Raw genomic sequence first — 27,924 nt, forward strand, 5'->3', positions numbered from 1 at the left:
GGAGTTGGGAGGGCTTCGGGTACAATGATAGCGCTACAGGCTTTTATCAGGACAGGCGGAAGTTGGGCAGCTGCACGGGGACCTTTCGCAGGGTTCGTGGTCTTGAGCGGCGCGAAATGGCTGCCAAGTGATCCGACCTGCAATCCGCCTGTAATCTCCGCCATCAGCCCCTCTCCGACTCCCCGCTCCTTGTCCCTACGGTTAGTGGCCTCCTGCCTGTGTGTTCCTGGAGCAGGGTACCAGGTGGGCAAGAATCCGGGGTCGCATGGGGTAGGCCGAGGATGGGGCCGGGGTCCCATAGCTTCAGGCGGGCTGTGGGGTTTGCCTCGCTGTACGTGCTGTGGGGTTTACTAGTAGGGATATATTCTCTTATATCTTTAGGGGGCTGTATGTGCACAGATATCTGGGTGTAGATTTCAGAGGTGCCCTAGACTTATTGGGCTCTGGCATAGTTTGGAGGGGGTATCAGTTTATTTTTAGGAAGGTGTGTGTCTAGATTTGGGGTTTAGTGCCGGGCCAAGGTTTAGTGATTGGGGCTCTGTTTCTGCACATTGGGTTGTGGATTTCTGGACTCGGGGGTGTTATCGGGGTACAGGGTGTCTGACATCTCAATCGAAAGAGGAAGCAGAGTAATGCAAGTATCTCTTTCTGCAAATGTTTATATTTTTAGAATAAGCCAAGCTTTATATAAAATATTCTCCATATCCCTTAGAGACATTGCGTATCGATCACAGGGGCATAGCTATAGGGAGTACATAGGCAGCAGTCACTACCAGGCCCTGAAGGGGCTTCAAAGGTCCTTGTGCCGTTTGGACTCAGTGCTACATTTTACATGGCAGAAGATAGGTACGGGCCCCATTACAGACTTCCCATTGGGGCCCAGGAGCTTAGTTGCACATGTAACAGGAGTGTGTGTCCCTGATAGGGGTCCCCGCTTATATGATCTGCTGTGTCCTTGTGATGATTCCTCATGTCTCTTCTCTGACAAAGTCACTGGAGACAGATAATTTATCTGAGAAGGATAAAGCAGTCCATGTATGGTGACAGTCATGTGATATTTTGTATTGTGGTTATAATGATTCTCTATTGTTTTGCAGTTGTGGTGGTCTTTGTGCAGTCCTGACGTAAGGCAGCTGCAACCATGTTTCTGTATAACATCACCTTGCAGAGAGCCACCGGCATCAGCTTTGCCATCCATGGAAACTTCTCAGGTAATGCTGTCCTCTGATCATACCAGGCTGTTGGTCTAAGAATATTCAGAGTTGTGTTATTTTGTGCCTAATAGTCTGGCATTTTTCGAACACAGAGTTGTAGTATTAGATAAATTTACAGCTGACTTTGAAGCAGATCTGCCTCAAAATTGTGCCTTTAAAGAGGACCTTTCATCAGATCGGGCACAGGCAGTTCCATATACTGTTGGAAAGCTGACAGTGCGCTGAATTCAGCACACTATCGGCTTTCCCGATCTGTGCCCGGTGTAAAGCGCTATCGGTCCCGGTACCGTAGCGCTTTACAGTCAGAAGGGCGTTTCTGACACTTAGCCAGGGACGCCCTTCTGCCCAGCAGCGCCTATCGTGCTGTACAGTGTGAGCGGGGAGGAACTCTCCCCTCCCTCTGTTCACAGTGCTCGTCCATAGACGAGTATTATCAGGAGGGGAGGGGTCGTTCCTCCCCGCTCACACTGTACAGCGCAATAGGCGCTGCTGGGCAGAAGGGCGTCCCTGGCTAAGTGTCAGAAACGCCCTTCTGACTCTAAAGCGCTACGGTACCGGCACCGATAGCGCTTTACACCGGGCACAGATCGGGAAAGCCGATAGTGTGCTGAATTCAGCACACTGTCAGCTTTCCAGCAGTATATAACACTGCATGTGCCCGATCTGATGAAAGGTCCTCTTTAAATCTCCTTCTATTCATTTCAATGGAGGCAGGGGAATTTTATTTATTTTTGATCCTCCAACTAAAATGAATGGGAATCATTATTGGTTCTCAGCCTTTTGGCTAAGATCAAGTGTAGTATCTATTCTTATCAGAAGCAGCAATTGTCTTTTCTCTTCTTAGACTAATATGTAGAAAGTAACTCTGTCTGGAAGGTGGACAATAAAACACATCTTTAATAGGATAAGTTACATATAGTAACCTCTTCTATTTATTTATGAAAATTTGTTTAAAACTGGAGATACCTTTTAAAATGGTTAATTCTGCTGTATGTCACAGGATTTTTTCTTTGTCTGTATTTTCTCATGTTTTGTGTTTATTTTAATTTCTTGTTGGAAAGGAACCAAACTCCAGGAAATTGTTGTTTCTCGTGGAAAGATCTTGGAGCTGCTTCGACCTGATGCTAACACTGGCAAAGTCCACACATTGCTGACGGTGGAGGTGTTTGGCATCATCCGCTCTCTTATGGCTTTCCGCTTGACCGGAGGCACCAAGGATTACATTGTGGTGGGAAGTGATTCTGGTCGCATTATCATTCTGGAGTACCATCCGTCCAAGAACATGTTTGAAAAGATCCATCAGGAAACATTTGGGAAGAGCGGGTGCCGCAGGATTGTTCCTGGACAGTTCTTAGCTGTGGATCCCAAGGGAAGAGCTGTGATGATAAGTGAGTAATTTTATTGGAGTAGGGGAGCACTTCATCATTTGTGGTAGAATCCCTCACAATGTTTACATAGCTGCTATTTGGCAGCCAGACATGCCAAACCTGGTAAGGCAGGGTTGATGCTGTGAGTCTCTCTTCTGTACAATGCTGAAATCAGCCTACTTCAGCTGACTGTTTAGTGTAGCATTTATCCTATCTGGCCTGTTGTGCTGGCTTAGACTCAACCATCTTGAGGACTGGCTGGGCAGGATGTTATCTGTGGATTCTCCATGTTCTTGCTCTGTGGCCCCTCACTTAATTTATTTGTGTATTTTCAGGTGCTATAGAGAAACAGAAGCTGGTATACATCTTGAACAGAGATGCTGCTGCCCGACTTACAATATCCTCGCCACTGGAGGCACACAAGGCCAACACACTGGTGTATCATGTGGTGGGGGTGGATGTGGGCTTTGAGAACCCCATGTTTGCCTGCTTGGAGATGGACTATGAGGTGAGAAGACTTTATTGGGGGAATGCTTTCCTTCTCTGCACTCACTATGATGAATCTTCATGTCTCTTCTCTGACTCTGACCTGAAGAGAGTTGTGTTTCTGATGTTGAGAATACTCATGGGGCATTTCATTGTGGGCTGTTGTTTGCTGCTGGGTTCATCATTGGATTTGCTTTATTTTTAGGAAGCCGATAATGATCCTACTGGGGAAGCTGCTGCCAACACACAGCAGACCCTGACCTTCTATGAGCTGGATCTTGGTTTGAACCACGTAGTGCGCAAGTACAGTGAGCCCCTGGAAGAGCACGGCAACTTCTTAATTACAGGTAAATCAGAAAGCAGTAGATAAATTTGTCTGATAGTCATGAATCCTAGCGATGGATAGATAACATGGATGGATATTCTGTGGCCCACAAAAGAGTTTCCAGTTTGGACCAGTAAATTCTTTCAGAATATTCAGCTATTTCATGTTGTTTGTTTCTGAATAAAGCTGATTAACGGTCCATCTTCCTGGCCGCCTCCATCACAGATCTGTAAAGGTGTTGCCTCACTGCTTCCTGAATGGTAGTTTCCAAAGTGAAGCCATATGGAAGCAAAGAAGTATTACATAGATAAATCTGCTTGTGAGTGATACCCCTAAGTATTTTAATGGGGTACATATGTTGTCCAGCTTTTGATGATCTAGTAAAGCTCACTGAGTAATTTTTTAATAGGAAAGAGTAACTTAGGAACTAATTGGTTTGTATTGTGTGGTTGTGACTAGTTTGAAGGGCTTCTGATATTTGCATTGCTATTCCCGTATTCTTAAGAGTTTTTTCCTTTCAGTTCCTGGAGGCTCAGATGGCCCCAGCGGAGTGCTGATTTGTTCTGAAAACTACATTACGTACAAGAACTTTGGTGACCAGCCAGATATTCGTTGTCCCATCCCAAGAAGAAGAGTGAGTGGTTTGCATTATATGTTCTGTTTCTGAGATCTGGCAGCCATTACTGATGACATCTCATGTCTCTTCTCTGACAATGCTATGGAGAAGAAGTTAAGATTCTGATTTTCTGCTGTTTCTCAGGATTCATTATAGGGTTTTTCTTAGCAAAAACAGATTTTAATCTTGAACCTCCCTCTTCTTTTGTGCAGAATGACCTAGATGACCCGGAGCGAGGGATGATATTTGTTTGCTCAGCCACACACAAAACCAAATCCATGTTTTTCTTCCTGGCTCAGACAGAGCAGGGAGACATTTTTAAAATCACACTGGAGACGGATGAAGATATGGTGAGGACTTGGGTAGTTATTTGTAAACTTGCCCAAGGTGAAGAATTGTAATGCTGCATTCTGACTATGTGCGCTTTTTTCCTTCAGGTTACAGAAATCCGACTAAAGTACTTTGATACTGTGCCAGTAGCTGCAGCAATGTGTGTCTTGAAAACAGGCTTCCTCTTTGTGGCTTCAGAGTTTGGAAACCAGTAGGTATCAGACAGACTTAGGGGAGAGGGGTATTTCCTACTATGATGGGGCGCTGACTGCTCATTTCTCTTTCAGTTACCTGTACCAGATCGCTCACTTGGGAGATGATGATGAGGAACCCGAATTTTCTTCTGCTATGCCCCTGGAAGAGGGAGATACTTTCTTCTTTCAGCCTCGTCCTCTGAAGAACCTGGTGCTGGTGGATGAGCAGGATAGTCTCTCCCCCATCATGAGCTGCCAGGTAAAGTTGTGGTATTCGTAGAAGCCGCATATGGAATAACTGAGAAGTTAGTGCTTTTCCTGGTGACTGTAGACTACAGCCTCTTCTCTGCATGTTCTTTAGATTGCAGACTTGGCCAATGAAGACACCCCTCAACTGTATGTGGCTTGTGGGCGAGGTCCACGTTCCTCTCTTAGGGTCTTGAGACATGGTCTTGAAGTAAGATGTTGTCTTGTTTGTCTGTTTTTGTTCTGTGTTTGCACTATATGATGAATTTTTATGTCTCTTCTCTGACCTCCATCATGGAGAAATTATTAAATTCTGACAGTCACTGACATATGTGCCTGTGAAGATGGCACGTGTTTGCAAGAGGTTGATCCCTGTTTTCTTCTTAATAGGTCTCTGAAATGGCTGTCTCTGAGCTGCCCGGTAACCCCAATGCTGTGTGGACTGTAAGGAGACACATTGAAGGTTTGTACTAATTGAGTTCCCTTGCTATAGTGATCAGGTGGGAGGTGACATGGTATAGTGGTAGGACCTTCTTGAAACTGTAATCACTGCATGGTCTATCCCAGTTCTGAATAGATCACTACAGACTCAATCATATAGCCTATCCCATTATTCCCCATTGTTTGTTGGGTTTTTTGCGTGCAACTAATCCATTCTGTCAGTCGGTGGTGGTCTAACAATGGGGTTATAATACGCTAGACACAGAAAGTTCCTGCACTCTATGTGGAAACAATGGGTGTAGTATTTGGCAAGATTTACAACCCACAAAAATAAGCTTGAATTATCGACTCTTTAATAAGCTAAACAGCAAATGAAGATTAGAACCAGGTGCATGAATATTACCTCTTAGATGCAGCGATCAGTGGGTTATGTGCCTTTTGTAGTGCTGGAATACATTACCAACAATATGGAGTTTGCAAGAGTTCATAATCAAATTGAAGAAAAAACAACATAACAAAAGAAACCCGAGTTTTGGTCTTTTCTGGATGCCACATCTGCTGCATTCTCCATCATCTGCTATAACCGGGCTGTTACATTGTTTGGGTCCTGATTATTTATATATATTTCTTTTTTTAACATTATCTAAAAAAAAAAAAATTCTCATTAATATATACATAATTACATGTCGTCATTGGCAGCTCATACTAACTCTGGCTGGTACTTGGTGATACTCTCCCAATACCAAGCCTCTGTTTTTCTTCCACAGGTGGCTGCTGGTGGAGGTGGTGCTGCTATAACCCCCCTCCACACACGCAGGTGTGTATCAGTCCTATCTGCTGATGTCCTGTCTCCTTGCAATTTGTGGCGGCCATTCATTTGGAAACCAGTTTAATATTAACTGAAGCTGACCTCAGTCTGGGGCTGCCCAAACATCAGAATCGCCACCATGCATGATATCATTTATAAAAGTACTCAAATGGTCGGAGTCATCTATAATAGCAGATGAGGAACTGTCCTTTTTTTAGATAGATGTGTGCCTTTTATTGGTTACATTTGAGGCAGAGGCCTCTTCCAGGTGTAAAATAGAAGCATTTAAATGGGTTATGCCAACATGAGTTGTAGCTCATAAGATTTGACATTTTGTTTTAACCCCAGCTGAATCGTATCCATACTAAGGGAGCTTGACCTAAACTGTAGAAAAAGTAAAGTGGGAGGGTTATTTTGCTTAGTCTATCACCTCTACCAAGCATGTTCAGCATTACAGAGCACGTTACAGTAATACATAAAAGGTATGTTGTTTGACACTTTGTGGCTTTAAAGAACTCTGAATTCTTATGCAGATGAGGCAGTTGGTGCACTGGATGCAGGACTTCAGCTCCTGGGAACACTGCTCAAGTATATCATAGCTGTGGATGGATCAATGCTCGCTGCATTGGGTGGTGCAGGCAAAAGATGGTAGGGGACTGAGTGGCAAGAACTTTGCTCCAGGGAGCTCAAGACCTTACCAGTGCACCAACTGCTCCACTTGCATAAGGCAGCGTTCACACTGCCACTGGTGTCCGCTGTAAACCCCGGGGAAACCGGACAGCAGACGGCTTGCGAGCGGTCGGCTTTAAAACACATTCATTTGAATGGGTTTTGAAACGTGACCGCCTGTGAGCGTTTTCAGCGGACACAAAGTTCTGCATGTAAGATGGGTTTTAAAGCCGACCACTCACAAGCAGTCTGCTGTCCGATTTCCCCGGGATTTACAGTGGACACCCCGGGACGGACATAACAAAAGTATATTGTTTATTACTGTTATGTGCTCTGTAATAGTGACAATATGCTTGGGGGGAGGTCATGGTCTTCCTCTAAAGGGGCCAGTGAAAAATTAGAGGTGGTGCTTCATTAGTTCCTGTTGCCAGCTGCTCCACTTTCCTTCGTACAGTGAACGCTAGTCTTATTTCACATCTACATATTTGCATATATGCTATAGAAGATTGGCCTTTGGATATAAACATTGGGATTGACATACTAGACTGGAATTTGTTCACAATTCTTGGTAATTCCTGCTCCCCTAACAATGGGCATAAATCAGGTGCATCCTCTGCTTGGGCCATGTGCCTGCACCAAAATCTATGCCAGAGGATTTCATTTACATCAGGGATCATAAATCTCAGAATGTGGTTTCTTTGTCCATACTTTGCCCCTTATTGCACTCCTATTTGGAAAGTGGCTAAGGTGGTATAAAAGGGAAAAGTTGCAATCTTTAGCTCTTTGTGGAGGCAAGCACATGGTTTTCTGCAAGTCCCATTCTGATGATTGGAGACAGTAAATGAAATTTCTACAATGCAGAATTATCACGTGTAATCATTAGTGTTGAGCGAGTAGTATTCAGTGGAATACCTCGCCGGCATAGGAATTTGTGTAATCGGCTCAACAATAAATGCATCGAATATTCGAAGTGTTTAACCCCTTGGTGTTCGGCCGATTACACAAATTCTTATGCCGGCGAGGTATTCAATCGAATACTACTCGCTCAACACTAATAATCATATTTGGACATAAGCTGTAAGACATTATCAGCCCCTACCAGGTCTGCTTATAGGATACAAGCTGGGCAGATTTTCTAGGATCAAGAGAATTAGTTGCGGCATTTTATAGAATGGCATATCTGCAGAGTCATAGCTCAAGACCTGAAATTTGTGCACTGAGCCTTTTTTTTTCCCCCTAAATTCCATTAAATGTTGCTTGTAGCGTTTGAGGTTCTGACCCCCAGCTCTGAGCGTTTAATTTCCTTTTGGTGTGTTTAGGGAAGGGGATGTTGGTAGCCTTGGGGGTTGCGGGTTACAAAGGTGTCTCTAAATATTGTGCTCTGACCTGAATCCTGGTATTGTTTCCTATTGCAGATGAGTATGACGCCTACATCATTGTATCCTTCGTGAATGCCACCCTGGTACTTTCTATCGGTGAAACTGTAGAAGAAGTTACAGATTCTGGATTTCTCGGTACAACCCCAACCTTGTCCTGTTCTCTTCTGGGGGAAGATGCTCTAGTCCAGGTAATCCCTGATTACAGTTAATTGTAGGAGGATATAGGACATTGCAGTGATATTTCGGATATGTTATCCATGTTCTTTTCTGCAGAGTTACAAAGTTGGTTTTTACAGGTCTATCCTGATGGGATACGGCACATTCGAGCAGACAAAAGAGTCAATGAGTGGAAAACACCTGGAAAGAAGATGATAGTGAAGTGTGCGGTGAACCAGCGACAGGTGGTGATCGCTTTGACAGGGGGAGAGCTGGTGTACTTTGAGATGGACCCTGTAAGTTTGTGCTCTCTTTAGATCGACTTGCATTTTCTTGAATTTGTATCTCACCAGTTCTTCATGCTTCTCTACAGTCTGGACAGCTAAATGAGTATACAGAGAGGAAGGAAATGTCTGCAGATGTCGTTTGTATGAGTCTGGCCAATGTCCCTCCAGGGGAGCAGCGATCACGCTTCCTGGCTGTTGGGCTAGTGGACAATACTGTCAGAATAATCTCTTTGGACCCATCAGTAAGTTTCTCCTAGTCTTGTAGAGCTAAGATTCATGGTAGTAGTTATACATGTTATACTAGATGCTCATATATTCGGTACCCTCTTCTCCCGGCAGGACTGCCTGCAACCTCTCAGTATGCAGGCTCTCCCAGCACAGCCAGAAGCGCTGTGTATTGTGGAAATGGGAGGTGCAGAAAGGCAGGATGAGCTGGGTGAGAGAGGCTCCATTGGTTTTCTCTATCTCAACATTGGACTTCAGGTCAGTCTGACTTTCTACAAATATTATAGATCTACATGTCTGTATAATGCCTTTGTCATTACCTTGCATCTGACTTGAGGCCCAATCTTTCTACAGAATGGTGTGCTGCTCAGAACAGTGTTGGATCCAGTAACTGGTGACTTGTCTGATACCAGAACTCGATACTTAGGATCCCGTCCAGTCAAGTTGTTTCGTGTGAGGATGCAAGGTCAAGAGGCTGTAAGTACAAAATCCTTTATGGGGTGGGAAAGTAGAGCTGGTACCATGTGACATGCACGTAAATTTTTAGGTTGACTTCAATGCTTTGATTCTATTTGTCAGGTCCTGGCCATGTCCAGTCGTTCCTGGCTCAGTTATTCCTACCAGTCTCGTTTTCACCTCACTCCTCTCTCATATGAGACTCTGGAATATGCATCTGGCTTTGCATCCGAACAATGTCCAGAGGGCATTGTAGCCATTTCAACTAACACACTGAGGTTAGTAACTCTTGAATCCTTATTTACCACTATGTGTTGTGCTGTATGGTATGGATAAAAAAAAAATTCTCACAATTTAATCACTGACAGAATTTTGGCATTGGAGAAGTTGGGTGCAGTATTTAACCAAGTGGCTTTCCCGCTCCAGTACACACCACGAAAGTTTGTGATCCATCCTGAAAGTAACAACTTGATTATTATTGAAACGGACCACAATGCTTACACAGAGGCCACAAAGGCTCAGCGCAAGCAGCAGATGGCAGAGGTAATGTATAGGCATGTGCCAGCAGTGGACTGTTGCCAAAGTGTAGAGTGAAAGCTCATTTCCTCAAATTCTTGGTACAGAACATGTGTTGTAACCCTTTATTCCATTGATGTCTTGTAGGAAATGGTAGAAGCAGCAGGAGAAGATGAGCGAGAGCTAGCCGCAGAGATGGCAGCTGCGTTCCTCAATGAGAACCTGCCAGAGTCCATCTTTGGAGCACCAAAAGCTGGAAATGGCCAGTGGGCATCTGTTATACGGGTGATGAATCCTATTCAGGGGAACACCCTAGACCTGGTACAGCTGGAGCAGAATGAGGCTGCCTTCAGGTAATTTTAATTGGTTTTTGATTTCTGGACACCCCATTAAACTAAAACCAAAACCTTTTTTTTTTTTTCTTTTTTTGTTGTTTTTTTTTTTTTTTTTTTTTTTTTTTTTTTTTAAATGAGTAATGAGATTGTCTTTTACTCCATGGCAGCGTGGCAGTATGTCGTTTCAATAATGCTGGAGATGACTGGTATGTCTTGGTTGGTGTTGCCAAAGATCTTATCCTGAACCCCCGCTCTGTGGCTGGAGGACTGGTTTATACTTATAAGCTGGTGAATAATGGCGAGAAGCTGGAGTTTGTGCACAAGGTTTGTATGGCTATTGCATGTGTCAGGTACCGGCTCTGGGTGACACAGTGAGTAATCTCATCATTTTATCCCTGCAGACCCCTGTAGAGGAGGTTCCAGCTGCAATTGCTCCTTTTCAAGGTCGGGTATTGATCGGTGTTGGCAAACTACTGAGAATATATGACCTGGGGAAGAAAAAGCTCTTGAGAAAATGTGAAAATAAGGTGCGTTGTGTGTTATTTCAGTGTAAACAACAGCTTCTAGTTACTTAGATGGTTAATAAATCCAAGCTTCCATTATTTTCACAGCACATTGCAAACTTCATTGTGGGTATACAGACAATCGGGCAGCGTGTCATTGTGTCTGACGTACAGGAAAGCTTCATATGGGTGCGCTACAAGCGCAATGAAAACCAGTTGATCATATTTGCTGATGATACGTATCCTCGCTGGGTCACCAATGCCTGTTTGCTGGACTACGACACTGTGGCTGGTGCTGACAAGTTTGGAAATATCTGTGTGGTGAGTAGCGAGTTGCATTTGTAGAGAGGAGTCTTGTTTCACGTTCAGGACTGGCAGACAACCAGACAATATTACTAAAGGATACAGACTCTCGGGGGTTGTATTCTTACAGATTTAATTTCTTTGTGACTTTGTTCCTTCAGATTTTTTTGTAGACTTTATAATCTTCCCTACATCTTGCAGGTTCGGCTGCCTCCAAATATAAATGATGATGTTGATGAAGATCCAACTGGTAACAAGGCTTTATGGGACAGAGGACTGCTGAATGGAGCCTCTCAGAAGGTGATGTATATCTTGATGATGATACTGCCCTGCTTGTAAGATGTATTTGTGAATCGTGTTCTTACTGGTCCTTCATCCTGCAGGCAGAAGTGATTGTAAACTACCATGTAGGAGAGTCTGTGCTGTCACTGCAGAAAACAACACTCATCCCTGGGGGCTCAGAGTCTCTTGTCTACACTACTCTCTCTGGAGGCATTGGCATCCTTGTCCCATTTACGTCTCATGAGGTACTGATATTATATCATTCAAAATTTTGGTTTCTTAACCTGTGGTCATAGGCAGCACGGTGTATGCTCAAAGTGTTTGATATTTAAATGGATTGACAAGGTGTCTTCACATGTAAACTAACAGACAGTTGTTGAATGAGATGTCCCTTAATCGTGTGGTGGTAGTAGGATCAGGGTCTGGGTTTATGAGCTTCCTATCAGCTTCCTGCAGCTGACTGTTTTAACCCTTTTAGGACCAAGCATCATTAATGCCCAGGCCAAATGTAGTACTTTTGTACGCATTGCTTTACACAGCAATATCTTTTTAATGGCTTTACATATCTCATCTATTTTTCAGGACATATAAGTCTTGAAATAAGTAGCCTTTTTTTTTTTTTTTTTTTTAAATAAGTTGAATATTGTTTTTAGTAGAAGAATTGTATAAATTGTAAAAAAAAAAAAAAAAAAAAAATTTGCTGCTTTTACCTAAAACAAAACACTAGGGAGGCCTGTTGGTTCAAGAATCTGCTTCTGCCTCTCCATGTGACTGCTCATTCCACGAGAGCTGTTAGAGCCTCATGGGTTGTTCAGCATTGGTTTTCCGTCACTCAGATCTGTAAAGCTACCACCTGGACCCTCTGTCCTCACTTTCCCAGGTTCTACCAGATCCGTTCTGTGGCCTCTGCAGATGCCATCTTTGGTTGTAGGTTCTACAATGGCTGTGCCTTAGGTTGCATGCATGGCTGTGCAATTCCAAACTTCTGGACATCCCATGGTGCTGTGACCCCAATGAAATATGGATTTTTGCACTCTGTAAAATCCTTTTTCTCATTGTATTCATTGGGGGGCACAGATCCCACCTTTGTTTCCTTGTTGTTCCTGCCTCGAGCTGTTCTGGTTCTTCTTGAGTTTAGGACATGATGGTAGTATTGGTTCTGTGGTTTTTGTTTTTTTTTTGGTTTGGTTTGTTTTTTTGAGGGGGGGGGGAGAGCTTGTGTCTCTCTTCCTACTGCTGCAGACAAACTTAATAGTATAGTGTTTGTGGAGAAGGTATAGCCCTGGGCTGACCTCTTGATATTTTTAGTGTTAGCCTCCTAGTTGCCTTTGCCATTGTGTCCCCCAATGAATACAACCAAGAATTTTGTAGGATTTTACAGTGAATAGACAAATCCATATTTCCAGTATATAGTATCACTAGACATTTTCTCTCTCCTATCCACAGGATCATGATTTCTTCCAGCATGTAGAGATGCATCTACGTTCTGAACATCCCCCCATCTGTGGTCGTGACCACCTCAGCTTCCGCTCTTATTACTTCCCTGTTAAGGTAGGTTGTGCTCTTCCCAAACTTTTGCCACATCTTGGATATAAATGTACATCCAGGCAAATGACGGTTACATTGGGGTTGGTATCTAAAATAAAATGCCAACAGGGGCATTCAAAGAGGATTTTATGGCCATGTATCAGTCTGCCAGGAGTTTTTGTGTAGATTGAGTAGCCTGTCATTCTACAGTGTCTGCTGGCAAGAACTTAGGGGGCACATAACTGTGAATCAGGCGCTTAAGGATTATAGTCTGTAACCAGGGAGATGCAAAACTATGCTTACGAGGTGTGATTTGGCTCATTATGCTAGCTGCTATTTGTTCCTAAACTCTAATCCTGAGCCTTGCTTCATTTTTTAGAATGTGATTGATGGAGATTTGTGTGAACAGTTCAACTCAATGGAGCCAACCAAGCAGAAGAGTGTGGCCGAGGAGCTGGATAGGACCCCGCCTGAGGTCTCCAAAAAGTTAGAAGACATCCGTACACGATATGCTTTCTAATGAGTCTACCACCAGGTCCTGCCTTTGTATGTGGCTATGCTCTTTGGTCTTACTGACCAGTCAGCTGCTGCAAAGTGATATTATGTGGTGATGGATCCTGGGACAGGATGCATGGACATGTTATGTACAGTAGCCTATGGAGTGCACGTGGCGGGCGTGACTTCATCTCACCTGACGAGTGACATTCATCCTGTTTTATAAACTTGTGATTTCACTTTAAATCCTGCCACAGCCGACTTTGTAAATAGAGTTTTGTAAAATGATTTTTATTTTATTCTTTTTTTTTTTTTTTTTTAATGGTATTTTGGCAGAATGTCAGTGAGCCCATAGACTGGCACAATAAACTCGTTTTTTCCATTTGGTTTGTAATAGTTTCTTGCATTGCAGGACGGACTGGCGTACATAGCACAGTATTTATTGGGGGTTGCCACATTTATCATATTGCCAACACCGATTGCAGCTATTAACACTTTAAAGGGAGTCTATCATTGGCCATAGTGATTTTTAACTAAGCATATATTTGCATACAAGCAAAATAAGGGAAATGGAAAGTGGGAAACACAGCCCACTTACTTGACCTTTAGTTGCTTGGAAGATCTTTCCACGGTGATGCAGCTTCAACATTAAAGATCGGAGGAAGCTCGGATACGACCCATCGGCTTGGGACACAAATACAGGAAATCCGTGAAGAAAATCCAGCTCCACTCTAAAGTCTTTTAAATAAAACTTAACATTTATTGTACACTGTATAAAATCCAATCAAGTTGATGAAACATGAACACCATTACGGTGTTTCCATATCCATTGTTTCAAAAGACGCAACTGACGCGTTTCGAGGATTGTTCCTCTTAGTCGTAGCCTAGTTTTCTACCTCCTAGTAGGATATATATATATATATATGTGTGTGTGTGTGTGTTTCAATCAAATTAAAAACACCTGTTGTATCCACAAGGGAACAACCTTCCTAAGAACAAATTAACCTTTTCACTAACACACACATTTAAAAACAATGAGAAACAATGCAAAAGACAATAATGATGTACATATAATTCAAAAGGACTACATTCAAGCACAATAACCACCACTGAAAGGAAAATATATAAATAAAAAAGAAATAAAGAAAAGAAAAACATGTGAATAAACACTATACCTTAGAGAGATGTCTCCATTTAGAAATTAAACCTTCCATGACTTGCTGCACCAATATCTCCAAAAATGTTGCTCCATGGAATCCCTACAACAGAGCTGGAAGATGTGGTCAAAGATGACTATTGCCAATTTCAAATATGGCCGTATTTGAAATTGGCACTAGTCATCTTTGACCACATCTTCCAGCTCTGTTGTAGGGATTCCATGGAGCAACATTTTTGGAGATATTGGTGCAGCAAATCATGGAAGGTTTAATTTCTAAATGGAGACATCTCTCTAAGGTATAGTGTTTATTCACATGTTTTTCTTTATTTCTTTTTTATTTATATATTTTCCTTTCAGTGGTGGTTATTGTGCTTGAATGTAGTCCTTTTGAATTATATGTACATCATTATTGTCTTTTGCATTGTTTCTCATTGTTTTTAAATGTGTGTGTTAGTGAAAAGGTTAATTTGTTCTTAGGAAGGTTGTTGCCTTGTGGATACAACAGGTGTTTTTAATTTGATTGAAACATATATACACTCACCGGCCACTTTATTAGGTACACCTGTCCAACTGCTCGTTAACACTTAATTTCTAATCAGCCAATCACATGGCGGCAACTCAGTGCATTTAGGCATGTAGACATGGTCAAGACAATCTCCTGCAGTTCAAACCGAGCATCAGTATGGGGAAGAAAGGTGATTTGAGTGCCTTTGAACGTGGCATGGTTGTTGGTGCCAGAAGGGCTGATCTGAGTATTTCAGAAACTGCTGATCTACTGGGATTTTCACACATAACCATCTCTAGGGTTTACAGAGAATGGTCCGAAAAAGAAAAAACATCCAGTGAGCGGCAGTTCTGTGGGCGGAAATGCGTTGTTGATGCCAGAGGTCAGAGGAGAATGGCCAGACTGGTTCGAGCTGATAGAAAGGCAACAGTGACTCAAATAGCCACCCGTTACAACCAAGGTAGCCAGAAGAGCATCTCTGAACGCACAGTACGTCGAACTTTGAGGCAGATGGGCTACAGCAGCAGAAGACCACACCGGGTGCCACTCCTTTCAGCTAAGAACAGGAAACTGAGGCTACAATTTGCACAAGCTCATCGAAATTGGACAATTGAAGATTGGAAAAACGTTGCCTGGTCTGATGAGTCTCGATTTCTGCTGCGACATTCGGATGGTAGGGTCAGAATTTGGCGTCAACAACATGAAAGCATGGATCCATCCTGCCTTGTATCAACGGTTCAGGCTGGTGGTGGTGGTGTCATGGTGTGGGGAATATTTTCTTGGCACTCTTTGGGCCCCTTGGTACCAATTGAGCATCGTTGCAACGCCAAAGCCTACCTGAGTATTGTTGCTGACCATGTCCATCTCTTTATGACCACAATGTACCCAACATCTGATGGCTACTTTCAGCAGGATAATGCGCCATGTCATAAAGCTGGAATCATCTCAGACTGGTTTCTTGAACATGACAATGAGTTCACTGTACTCCAATGGCCTCCACAGTCACCAGATCTCAATCCAATAGAGTATCTTTGGGATGTGGTGGAACGGGAGATTCGCATCATGGATGTGCAGCCGACAAATCTGCGGCAACTGTGTGATGCCATCATGTCAATATGGACCAAAATCTCTGAGGAATGCTTCCAGCACCTTGTTGAATCTATGCCACGAAGAATTGAGGCAGTTCTGAAGGCAAAAGGGGGTCCAACCCGTTACTAGCATGGTGTACCTAATAAAGTGGTCGATGAGTGTATATATCCTACTAGGAGGTAGAAAACTAGGCTACGACTAAGAGGAACAATCCTCGAAACGCGTCAGTTGCGTCTTTTGAAACAATGGATATGGAACCACCGTAATGGTGTTCATGTTTCATCAACTTGATTGGATTTTATACAGTGTACAATAAATGTTAAGTTTTATTTAAAAGACTTTGGAGTGGAGCTGGATTTTCTTCACGGATTTCATATATTTGCGTAACCTTTAGAAAGGCTTTTCTAGACATACATTTTATTCATTAACCCTCCCAGCCGTTTTTGAATTAGCTTGCTTTTCTTGATATGCTAATTAGCCACCACGGAGCAATGGAAATCTCTGTGATGCTCTCTGAGCACTGCTTGTGTGATATGTGTAAAGAAGGATGATGACTCTTCAGCCTTTCCTGCTCTCACCTCCCCCTTCTTTACACATATCTCACAAGCAGTGCTCAGAGATCATCACAGAGACTTCCAGGCTCAGTGGTGGCTTATTAGCATATCAATAAAAGCAGACTAATTAAAAAATGGCTTGGAGGATTAATGAATATAAGGTATTTCTGGAATAGCCTTTCTAAAGGCTATGCAAATATATGCTTAGTTAATCACTATAGCCAATGATAGATTCCGTTTAAATGCCACAGTGAAATGTGACCACGGCATCTACAGTGCGCAGGCGCCATGGGTGCTGCCATCTTCAATTGATCGCTGCCCTCCAGGACGTCAATGGTGGGCGGCAATTGGTTGTCTTGACAGGCAGGAGACTATTGAATGCTCCCAGGATTGTCATTAGTATTTCTTAAAACACAAAAAGTAATATCCAGCATGCCATATATAAAAAAAAACAAAAAAAACCTTTTAATTCATTGTAATAAAAAAAAAGACACATACAAGGATCTAAAACTTGATTAAAAAGGTTATTTTTTATATATGGCATGCTGGATAATACTTTTTGTTTTTTAGACTATTGCTACTGACTCTGACAGTCCAGAGGGTTTTTCCGTGAAGCCTACATCTCATGCTCTGTTTTTTTGCAGTTCCACTAGCTGGTTGAGCGACAATACGCCTTTGTGATTGTGTTGTCATTAGAATGGCACCATTACACACTGCCATAGGCAGCAGGTAATAGAAGTCAAGGGATTTAGCTATTCACTGCAGTACATTAGTATTGAAGTGAATAGTATGAGTGATCATACCACTTAGGGTTTAAGGTCCCTAGGGGGTCTGAAAATAAAAAAAAATATATATATATAAAAGTGAAACGCAAAAAAATAAAAGTTTAACTCTCATCTCCTTTCCCTAGATCACATGTAAAAATAAAAAAACAAAAGTAAATATAAACACTTTAAGGATCACTATGCTCAAAAATGCTTAAACTATTAAAATATTAATTTCATATGGTGAATGGCATAGCAGGGAAAAATCAAAATAGTGGTTTTCAACTTTTAGCCTCCTATAAAAAAAAAAAAAAAAAAAAAATGGAATAAAAAGTGATCAAGCGAACAGACCTTCCCAAATATGGTGTCAATAAAAGCGCCATCATGTGCGGCACAAAAATCTGCCTTACCCAGCTCCATAGTATAGTAATATATATAAAAAATAGTTACAGGCATTACAAGATGGCAGCAGATTTTTTTTTTTTTTTAAAGTATCAAAACATTACAAATACTTTATCAATGAGTCATACCCCCCTGCGGGCGCAGCACTCTGCGGAAGCACCTGTCACCCAGTCCCCACTCACGGCTTGCTGCATTGGCGCCCAGATTGCCGGTGACCCCACATGCGAGGTCCACCAAGAAGGTGACCCTGAATATGTCAGACAGGTGAGTATAAGAAGAAAAGATGGGTGAGTATTATTCTTTCACCTCCTCTCTTCTGGGCTCATTTCTCAGGGGGTTAAACTAGCTAATATAGATCAACTCACAGAGGGAGATGTATAGGTTTATTCTAGGTCTCCCTATGTGGATGAGGCCTTTTCTATGAAGCTCCCTGGCCTTTTTTTTTTTTTCTCCCCCCCTCTCCCCGAGCGGCTACCCGTGTGGGGGGGGGGTGACGTCCATTTTTCGTGGGTTCTACATGAAACCCTCCTTCTCTGACCACTGTTTCCTGCCCCGGTGGGAGCCTCCGGAGCCGTCGTTTTTCCGCTGCCAGCCACGGTGTTCCCGGGGACTAGGCTGCACATAAGCCCACCTCCTCTTTGGGCTCTCCCAGCCCCTCCTATCCCTTTCATTGGCCAGGAGGCTGTCCTGGACTGTCTGCCCTTGCAGTGGTGTTTCTGGTCTGCTGGGACTGGTCTTTGTCCAGTTTATGTGCCTGTTTCTCCAGTCTTCCCAGGTTCATCTGGATCTTCTTGGCTTGCTTCTCCAGGACATTCTCAGTGGAGTTTCTCTTCCCTCTCCTTTCGCAGATTATCCCTTGGTGGGGCATGTCGACTTCTTTGTCTCCTTCTTGAGTCCCAGTTTTCCATGCCTCGTGGCCAGGGCCCTCAGCCCATTGTCGCTGCCGCTCTTGTGATTACCTGGTTGGATTTCCTTCTCTGCTTCTACTCTCTTCGGGTTTCATGAGCTCAAGTCCGAGGGGGTTCCAGCCATCCTGGGCCTGGTACGCGGATGTCATGTTCCTGCTGGCGGGTGCTCCTTGGCTTTTCCTCTGTGGTTGCACTTCTTTCTCAAGGACTCTGCCACTCTCAAGGACTTCCACTCTGCCTTGCCTCAACTGCATTTAATGCATGGCTGGTGAAGCCAGGGTTATGACATGCTGTGGGTCTTCGGAACTCTATGTCCAGACTAGAGATGAGCGAACACTATTCAAAACAGCCATTTCAAATAGCTTCCATTCATTTCTATGAGAGCGTGCTATTTGAAACGGCTGTTTCGAATAGTGTTCGCTCCTTTCTAGTCCAGACCATTAATTAAGCCTGTAAACCACGGTCAGCTAGGTTCTTCCTTTGCTCGTGGAAGTCTTAGGCCTGCTTTTGTGAGCTTGCTTGTTTTGTCTTCCGTTGTCATTTTCTTTTCCCAGGTTCCTGGGGGAAGGTTTTGTGTGTGTGTGTGTGTGTGTGTTTTTCTTTTATATGTCTAGCCTAGATCTCTGGGTCTTTCCCCTCTTGCTACCCTCTTTCTTTTTTCTTTTTTTTTAATCAGGTTTTTATTTACAAATTTTTCTGTACATAAATTCAAACAATCGACAAAACAACAGCAACACAACAACATTTTGAAGTAAATATGAAGACCCAATCGGACATATAAAGGGGGGGGGGGGGAGTCCATTAGGACCCCCACTAAATCTCCCAAACATCCTACGATTCATAGCAAATAGCGCTCAGGGAATCAGGAAACAGATAAAGTAGAAATGAGAGATCTATCCCTAATCAGAAACGGGGAGGGAAGATCAGGTGTATCCAACCATGCCCCCCAAATTGTTTCAAATTTAGGCCTTTCTTTGTGTATATACTTTTTTTTTTTTTTTCATGTAGATTGTGAGCCCCATATAGGGCTCACAATGTACATTTTTTTCCTATCAGTATGTTTTTGGAGTATGGGATGGAAATCCATGCAAACACGGGGAGGACATACAAACTCCTTGCAGATTTTTTTTTTTTTTTGCCCCTAGCGGGATTCGAACCGAGGATTCCAGTGCTGCAAGGCTGCAGTGCTAACCACTGAGCCACCGTGTGGCCCCTCTTCTTTGTGTATATACTCCACTCTCCAGCCTAATAGTATTATTAACTCTAGATGTCAATTCTACCAGAGAAGGAATGCTCGGGTCCAACCAATGATAAGCAATCAATTTTCTTGTCTGATACAATACCCTAGACAACCCTATAAATGCTGGGCTTTCCGGATACACACCCTCCCCCAAATGACCTATGAGGCAAACTAACGGTGAGCGCAGAAGGGCAATAGAATATACCTGGCCAAGCAAGGACAGTACCTGATTCCAGTAATCGGTTAACTCCCAACACTCCCACATCATATGCAGGAGATGTGCAGGTTCTATACTACAGCGGGGGCATTTGGCATCAGAACGGATATGCATATACAACAGTCTCTGTGGAGTCCTATAGTCCCTATGCAAAAGATAAATATGAGACAACCTCTGCACTTCACTAGGGCACAGTATAGGGGTCATGGCTAACACTTCTCCCCATGTTTCCTCGTCCGGTCTCAGATTCCCTTTTGTAGGCTCTGGCCTCAGGTGAAGACTTTCCTACAGGGAGTGGCGCGCTCCCTCCCCCTACTTGTCCACCCACGGATGTGTGGGATCTTCTCTCTCCTCGGAGTGCTTTGGCCCCCACCCTTCAGCTTTTACGGGATTCCCCCCTTTGCCTTTTGTCCTGGAAGGTTGCTTTTCTGGTGGCCATTACCTCCGTTTGCAGGCCCTCTGTGCTGGCTGCCCTGCCGGCAGCCTCCCTTTCTGGTTCTTCGCTGGGACAAAGTTTTCCTTTGTACTCCTCCATCCTTCTGCCTAAGGTGGTTTCCCTTGCCATCCTCAGGGCATATCTTCCATCTTTATGCCCGGACCTCGAGCATCCATGTTAGCATTCTTTTCTCTGCCAGGATGTCATTTGGGTCACCCTGACTCTTTATTCATCGTTCAGATGCTTTGCCCGTCGTCCCTGAGGGTCATCCCCTGAAACTGCCTGCTTCCATCTTCCTATGGCCCTGGTCTGCAATCTAGGAGGTCTATGGCTTAGGGGTTGGGCTCTGCCCTTCCAAGTTGTTTTGCTTCGTTTTTATCCGCAGTACAGTTTGGTACAGTTTGGTGTTTGTTGATTCTGTGCTTTTTTGCTATTTGGTGTCTTTCTACTACTGCTGCGGTACAAACTGACTAGCACAGTGTCTGTGAGAAGGATATAGCCCAGATGCGGAGTCAACAGCTTTTTATTCTCTTAGTATCAGCCTCCTAGTGGCCAGGTCTATACCCATGGTGCTGTGTCCCCCGGTGAATACAACAATAAAAGGATTTTACGGTGAGTATAAAAAATCCAATTTTTTCCAATTTCAACTCTTTCTGATTTTTTTTTTTCCAGCTTTCCAGTACGTTGTACAAGACATTGAATGGGACAATTTGTTTCACAAACTATAATCCTTCATGCGACTGAACTGAAAAATGAAAAGATTATGGCTCATGGAATGGTGGAAGGGAAAAACAAAGATGCAAAATTGAAAATTGCAGTGGTGTGAAGGGGTTAACTTTTCAAAATAAGTTTCCACCTATTTAGCAAGTGGTAGAGCAGTGCATAGACATCAGACAAGTTGGGAAGGGGCTAGTGAGAACCAGAACGAAATGCATTACTGCAGTTGTTTACCAGACAGATAGTACAAGCATGTACCTGCTCAGAGGGGAAGGGAGGAAACACCGTTATAGAGGAGTGAGTAAAGAAGCTAAAAAATGCTTGATAACAAATGTATGATTCAGGGGTTAAGATCTTGCAGTAAATGATCTAAGGACCTGAATAGTTCCAATCCTGCTGGTTAGACTTCGGTAACAATGCTGTTATTAATGTACGTTGCTGTCATCTATCATAGAATGACAGCATGGGACATTAACTGTAGCAGAGTAACAGACACGGGTGGCCTCTGTGTCTGTTTCCATTGGTTCTGATGTAAACAGCTTGATGAACGCTGTCTTCTGTCATTTCTTATACTGGAAGAAAAAGTCTTAAATGCACAACTTTTTCCTACATCATAAGAAAAATCATGACAGAAGAAAGCTTTTACATTGGTGTGAATATAGAAGGACACCCAATGGAGGAGGCTCATCTGTCATTTAATGTTTGTTGCTCTCTTCCTGCAATGCATGAGAGCAACTGAGAATAAGTAACAGTAGTGTGAGCCTAGCCTTGTACACTTTAGGGTTTGCTTCAGTGTTTTGAGCTCTTCTGTAGCTTTTGTAACAGAATTTGCTGTTACAAGACAATTCCTTATAATAGCATTAATTAGGAAATTGCAATTTTGGCGATTGTCTGTTATCCTGTACAGACTCCCAAGTGTATAGAGAGGGCTGCAGCATGTGACGAAACGCTGCAAGCCTGTTATATAAATACTCTGCCTCCTGTTATTTATGAGCAGAAACCTTAAGTCACCTTTTCTTTATGGTGATCATATGATCTCTATACATGACTCCTTGAGGGAAATGTTGATCTTGAGACATGGTTAAATATATTCTTGTTGCCAACGGAACAGTGCAGTGTATAGAAAGACATTATGGGGAATTAAAGTGATAGTGCCATTTTACGTGTACAAAAGTGACAGATTTTTATGGTGCATGTCTCTGTGTTTAAATGTGTTAATTAAAAAATCTCCAAGAAGTGCAAGAATTTATGAGAACGTGCACATTTCTGAAATGTACACTAGTTCCTGGATTGTGAGATTTTGCTGGTGCACTGGACCCTCTGAAATGCACTAGAATAAAGAGACTCCCTTAAGAGGCCAAAGTATTTTTGGAGTGATTTAAGAATGCCTAGAAACGGCCAGTCTTAATAAATGCCCTTACTGTTTGCTGCATCTGTACAATAACCCAGTGTCTTTGTGGTTCAGAATTTGCAGTTCCGATATCCAAGTTGCTTCGTTCGCAGGTTGTTTAGAATTCTGTTCAACCATTTCTGTGTCACCTGTTCTTGAGAGAACTGTGTGCCATCCACTATGCTTATCACCGCTCCCAGAGCACTTGTCACCTTACTTTCCCTGGATCCTAAACCATAGATCTGCCTAGTTATACAGTGGGTGGGAATCAATGTTATTAGATTTGTCATTAACACCTCAGCAGGATGGCAATCCCTGTGGAAGCTGGAATGAGACACTGTGTCCTACATACATTAAATGTAGGGCACCATGATGGTGCAGACTCCAACTTGACAGCTGTAACAACTGGGATCAAAGGCAGAATTTATCCCAACTGTTTAATTATTTACTTGGTGCAGCCAATAGCAACACGATCTGGAGGTACAGTTGGGTAACTTTTACAATCCGTAAGTCCATATTTAGGCACTCCTTACAGTAACCAGCCATAAAGTCTGTTGTAAGGCTGGGTTCACACTGAGTTTTTTTGTACCGGATTTTGATGTGGGAATGCGCCTCAGAATCCAGTAAAAAAAAAAAACGCCTCCCTCAGCTAGCGCGACTGTCGCGGAATTCTGATCCGGATTAGGACCAAATGAATTGGCCTAGTCGGGAGGGAGTGTCACGCCACAGACATTTGCGGCTGATTCAGCCACGGAATCCGCGGCAAGAAAGGGCAGCTAGCTTCTTTTTTCCACAAGCGGTTTCTTCCCGCTCATGGAAAAAAGCTAGCTGCCTTTTCTTGCCGCGGATTCTGTGGCTGAATTGCAATCAGCCGCAAATGAAAAAGGAAGTGTACAGATCCCATTGAAGTCCGCATCAAAATTTGTTCCAAAAAACGCAGTGTGAATTTACCCTTAGAGTCCCTGAGTGGGTCAAGAATTGTTTTTCCTCACTTATTTAATTGGGGAATACAGCACTATGGGTATAGACCTGACCTCCAGGAGGCTCACACTAGGAGTAGGGGCTACGATTATGAGTGGGGATGCTGATTCCTGTCCCCCGGTACCTTATTTGGCCCTCCATTGGGTTTTCCGGAGCCCCACACCACCGGTAACAGTTACTGCTTTTGACCCCAACTTCAGCTTGGACTAGGCCTCAACTAGACCTGCCGGCTTCCTGGACCTCCAGACTCCTCCTAGGCATTCATATTGGCCAGGGAGCTCTCCTGGGAGGAGGAAGTTGAGAGATTAATCTCTGCATTTTCTGTTTTTCTTCTACTCATAAACTCCTGCTGTTCTCCTCAGGGATTTTTTTCTGCTTTCTTGAGGGACACTGCACCTGAGGGATCCTCTCTGTCCTGCCTGCTGCAGTTGCAATTGGACATTCTTTACCGTGGTCTGGTAGGTGTTACCCTTATTTTCCTTGTGCCCCCTCCACCATGAGCCAACCTCCTTGACAACCAGCTACTTGTTCCTCAAATCTTGAATGCTTCCAAATACCTGTGCAATCTTAATCTGGAAACAGCTCACTATTTTGCCAAGGCAGCCATCAACACAGTGGCAATCCGCCATACTGTCTGGAGCCGTTCAAGGAACGCTGAATTTTCCTCTAAAAAGGCTGTTATGGCTCTTCCTATTTCTTGGGATGACAGCTTTGTCCAAGAAGGACAATCTGACTGGTTTAAGGAGCACCTCGAATCTCCTTTGCCAGTTTGGCTGGCTCACCAGTGAGGAGAAATCTTGTCTTGTGCCTTCTCAGCAGATGGAATTCCTGAGCATTGATCCCTGACATGCACCAGGGCAAGATCCTCCTCCAGAGTCCAAGATCCTGACCCGTCAGTCTAGTGTGTCCCAAATTTGGAGGAACTCTTCGTGCTTTCTCTGGTTTTGAATGCATCCCCTGGACACGATGGTCTCAACCTTCGAGGCTGTCTCTTTTTCTCAGTTCCACTCGCATCCTCTGCAATTGGCGATTCTGGCCCACTGGGACAAGTCTCCGTGCAGCTTGGACTGCCTGGCACTTCGGATTCGCTAAGAGCTTCTTTGGTGGCTCTCCTCCTCAAAAATCTCTCAGGGGAAGTCCTTTCTTCTGCTCCATTGGCAGGTGATCTCCATAGATGCCAGTCTTTCCAGCTGGGAAGCAGTCTTCGTTTCCTTGAGCACTCAGGGCCTGAGATCCAAGTCCTATGGTGAGGCGTTTTTAGGAGGAGCAATTTGAGTCAGTTTCCTGACCAAATTCTTGAGCCAAACAACTCTGTGTGAATGCAGCCTTACCGTCTTTCTGCCTGGATCCCAAGCACCCACGTGAGCGTTCTTACTGTTTGGATGTGACCTGGGCGATTCGGGTCTATTTGTCTCTCACTCACTCTTTCCCCTTAGAACCTCTGTGAAGGCCTCACTGCTTCCAAGACTTGCATCTCCAGGTGGAGTCGATCTGCTATCAGGTAGGCCTATCAGCTCATGGTCAGGTAACCGCCTCTCTGTGTGCCTGCTCATTCCATGAGGGCCAATGAGACCTCCAGGGCTGTTTGGCATCAGGTTTCAGCCACCAGCTCTGCAAGGCTGCCACCTCTGTTCACACTTTCACCATGTTCTACCAGATCTGTTCTGTGGCCTCTACTGATGCCATTTTGGGTCGCAAAGTTCTCCAAGTGGTTGTGTGCAAGATTGCATTCATGGCCATGTACTTCCCTCCTTCTGGGACTGCTTTAGGTTAGCTCATGGTGCTGTGTCATGAAATAAGCAAGAAGATTGGATTTTTGTACTCACTGTAAAATCCTTATCTCGTTGCATTTGCTGGGAAACACAGATTTCACCCATGTTTTCTTGTTGTTCCTGGCATGTTCAGAGCAGTCCCAACATTTCACATAGTTATACTCCAGCCCTAGTATTGTTGTCACATCATAATTTCCTGTTGGCTCTGAAATCTAGACCTGTCATCTTACTGGCAATGCCTATGGTTCATATTCTGCTGATATGTATTGTGGGAGGTGCAGTACTTATACCATTACATCTATTAGACTGTGTTCAGATCATGCTTTGAGTATTTGTTTAGTGGATACAAAAAATATGCTAAATGCATACATTTCCATTGCTGACTGTTTTTTTCTGTTGGACACACCAGTGCAGTCTGCCATCATGGCCTTGATTTTGATATGGAGGATGACTGACCGAGTGACACATGCACTGACCGAGACCATAATTGGATTCCTTTGGTGTCCTGCAGAGGTATCATATGGCACCATGTGGCGAGACACTGTAGCACAGAAACCAGAGGGACGCTCTGCATGGACTCTAAGAAGTAGACAGCAGCCTGGTGTAAAAGCCAGAGTATAATCTCTTACCTCTAGCCCAAAGAATTACTCAATATCACCCTCTCCACCAATTCCACATCCCTTCGCTCCTCCAGTAGCACAAAGACTCAACAAAGAGAAGCTACTTACTGGCTGATAACAGTGAACAATAGTTCACATTCACAAGTTCTACATTCCGTGTCTCCAATGGTCATTGTGTTCATCAATTCTTTTGATGACCAGTAGCTGAGCTTCCAGTGAGCAGCACAGGCATCATCAGCAGACAACAAAACCCCCTCCATCTGCACACCCTCAGGAGAGTCACATTTCCTGGCTAAAGATGTCATCATCAGAGGTCCTAGCACTGTGAGGGCAGTCGTCACAATGTCTGTGCTGTGTGGATGACTGATGCCATGAATATGAACCTTGGCTACTCATAGGAGTCCATATCACTGTCCACCAGTCACCACATGTCCTGGATCCATTAGACACAGTACATGCCAGGAGTGACACATGCACAATGAATGCCATACCACTCCACCCAATGCATGGACAATGAGGCTCATAAGTCAGTCTCTGATAATAATGCTGAATAACTGTAAATCCTTGACTTATCCCTGAGTTATTTCAGATCTCATACCCCCATTAGCATCCGGAGCTCCCCCCACTCTTGTTTCATCACAAAAATATTTGTGTAGAGTGGGTATGATTTTATGCTTGTGTTTGATGGGTATATTAGTGGAATCATGAATGGGTGAATGTTAGTAGAATTCTGTATAGAAAGTGTGATTGATAGCTATCATACTCCATATAGGTGAGTAAACTATGGTACTTATGTATGATTCTATGATGGACATGGTTGTATTCCTATGTATAGGAGATAGTCCTGTATGGTGGTATTATGATTATCGTAGTATTCTTATTCATGGAGTATGATGAGTAGAGTAATATTCTTGTGTATGGGTGTATGGTATATTTGCATATAGAAAGTATGATGTAAATGGTAGTAACCACACATAAGTGTTATAATTGGTAGGGTAGTATGTATAGTGCTATAATAGGTATAATAATTACTCATGAATGGTGGTATTATATCCATGGTAGCATATTCATGCATGGTGGTATGAATAGTATGGTACTGTATTTGTACATACATTTTAGGTATGGTACTATATTTGTGTATAGAAAGTATCACCAATGAACAAATATATAAATACTACCCTCTGCCCGCGACTTCGTTTGTGTGTTGTTGGCGTCAATGATCCGCCTTTATTCAGCAAATGGCTGCCGTTGATGATCCGCCAGCTCCGGCGTTTCGGCAGCTCTAAAGCTGTCCTGCTGCTGAACTTGTACCTCTCACTGTGCCTGTGATTGTTCTGGCATCTCAGCATCTGGCTTGGACGCCATAAAATGAGCGTGTTGTTGGCATTGATGATCCTCCTGCTCTGGGTTTCGGCAGCTGTCAAGCTGGCCTATCGCTGAACTCATTCCTTGCACCGTGCCCGTGATTGTTCTGCCATCTCAGCAGATCGCTGGGACGTCATATAATGAGTGTGTTGTTGGTGTTGATGATCCGTCTGCTCTGGCATTTTGGCCACCCTAAGAGCCGCTTGACGCCTAGCTTGCTCAATCCTCCTCAGCTCCGCTTGAGAAGTCTGTGGACTTCTGGCTTCCTTCATAGCTCTCGTGGTTTTAGAATTTTGCAACAAATGAGATTTACTTTTTTCCGGTGTGTTTAAAATTGGCAAACTGCCAATTTCGATTAAAGGGGTTTTCCCATGTCAGTGTCTCAGCACTGGAGCAGAGCAGATAATATGCAAGTGCTTGTTCATAATGGACTCAGTGTTATCTGTGTATTTACATAGAGAGATAACAGACCAGGCTTTATCAGCAACCTCCAATTAGCTGAGATAAAGCTGCAGGCAAGAGCAGTTTAATATAGTATATAAATTCATAACAGTTGCGAAGCCATGTCATTTACTAGGATAAAAAGAAGCCTACGTGTTAATCCAGGTTACAAACCATCTATGTGCCAAATTTTATCCAAATCCG

At 43.5% G+C, this 27,924-nt stretch overlaps 1 protein-coding gene and 1 pseudogene across 2 annotated transcripts; both read left to right on the top strand.

The window, feature by feature from the left end:
* Positions 1 to 93: 93 nt before the first annotated feature.
* SF3B3 (splicing factor 3b subunit 3) lies at positions 94 to 13,542 on the top strand. Of its 2 annotated transcripts, none has more exons than XM_075282203.1 (26): positions 94 to 243; positions 1,098 to 1,211; positions 2,276 to 2,602; positions 2,917 to 3,089; positions 3,273 to 3,414; positions 3,914 to 4,026; positions 4,221 to 4,358; positions 4,446 to 4,549; positions 4,626 to 4,791; positions 4,894 to 4,989; positions 5,169 to 5,241; positions 8,112 to 8,263; positions 8,372 to 8,527; positions 8,605 to 8,760; positions 8,858 to 9,001; positions 9,098 to 9,220; positions 9,323 to 9,477; positions 9,568 to 9,742; positions 9,863 to 10,068; positions 10,218 to 10,374; positions 10,452 to 10,577; positions 10,662 to 10,874; positions 11,058 to 11,156; positions 11,240 to 11,383; positions 12,585 to 12,689; positions 13,045 to 13,542. In XM_075282203.1, the coding sequence occupies exons 2-26, from the start codon at positions 1,142 to 1,144 to the stop codon at positions 13,183 to 13,185; spliced, it is 3,654 nt and encodes a 1,217-aa protein (XP_075138304.1). In that variant the 5' UTR covers positions 94 to 243; positions 1,098 to 1,141; the 3' UTR covers positions 13,186 to 13,542. The 2 variants fall into 2 exon arrangements, with proteins under 2 accessions (XP_075138304.1, XP_075138305.1); XM_075282204.1 differs by having other exon boundaries at positions 101 to 200.
* LOC142214719 (U2 spliceosomal RNA) lies at positions 1,979 to 2,202 on the top strand (annotated as a pseudogene).
* Positions 13,543 to 27,924: the final 14,382 nt, after the last annotated feature.

Source organism: Leptodactylus fuscus, chromosome 7, assembly GCF_031893055.1.
Source record: "Leptodactylus fuscus isolate aLepFus1 chromosome 7, aLepFus1.hap2, whole genome shotgun sequence".
Lineage (NCBI taxonomy): Eukaryota > Metazoa > Chordata > Amphibia > Anura > Leptodactylidae > Leptodactylus > Leptodactylus fuscus.

Coding starts and splice junctions, on each gene's coding strand:
- SF3B3 (XM_075282203.1), top strand. CDS start 1,142: ATGTTTCTGTATAACATCACCTTGCAGAGAGCCACCGGCATCAGCTTT. Junction 3,090..3,272: donor GCTTGGAGATGGACTATGAG/GTGAGAAGACTT, acceptor CTTTATTTTTAG/GAAGCCGATAATGATCCTAC. Junction 5,242..8,111: donor TGTAAGGAGACACATTGAAG/GTTTGTACTAAT, acceptor TTCCTATTGCAG/ATGAGTATGACGCCTACATC.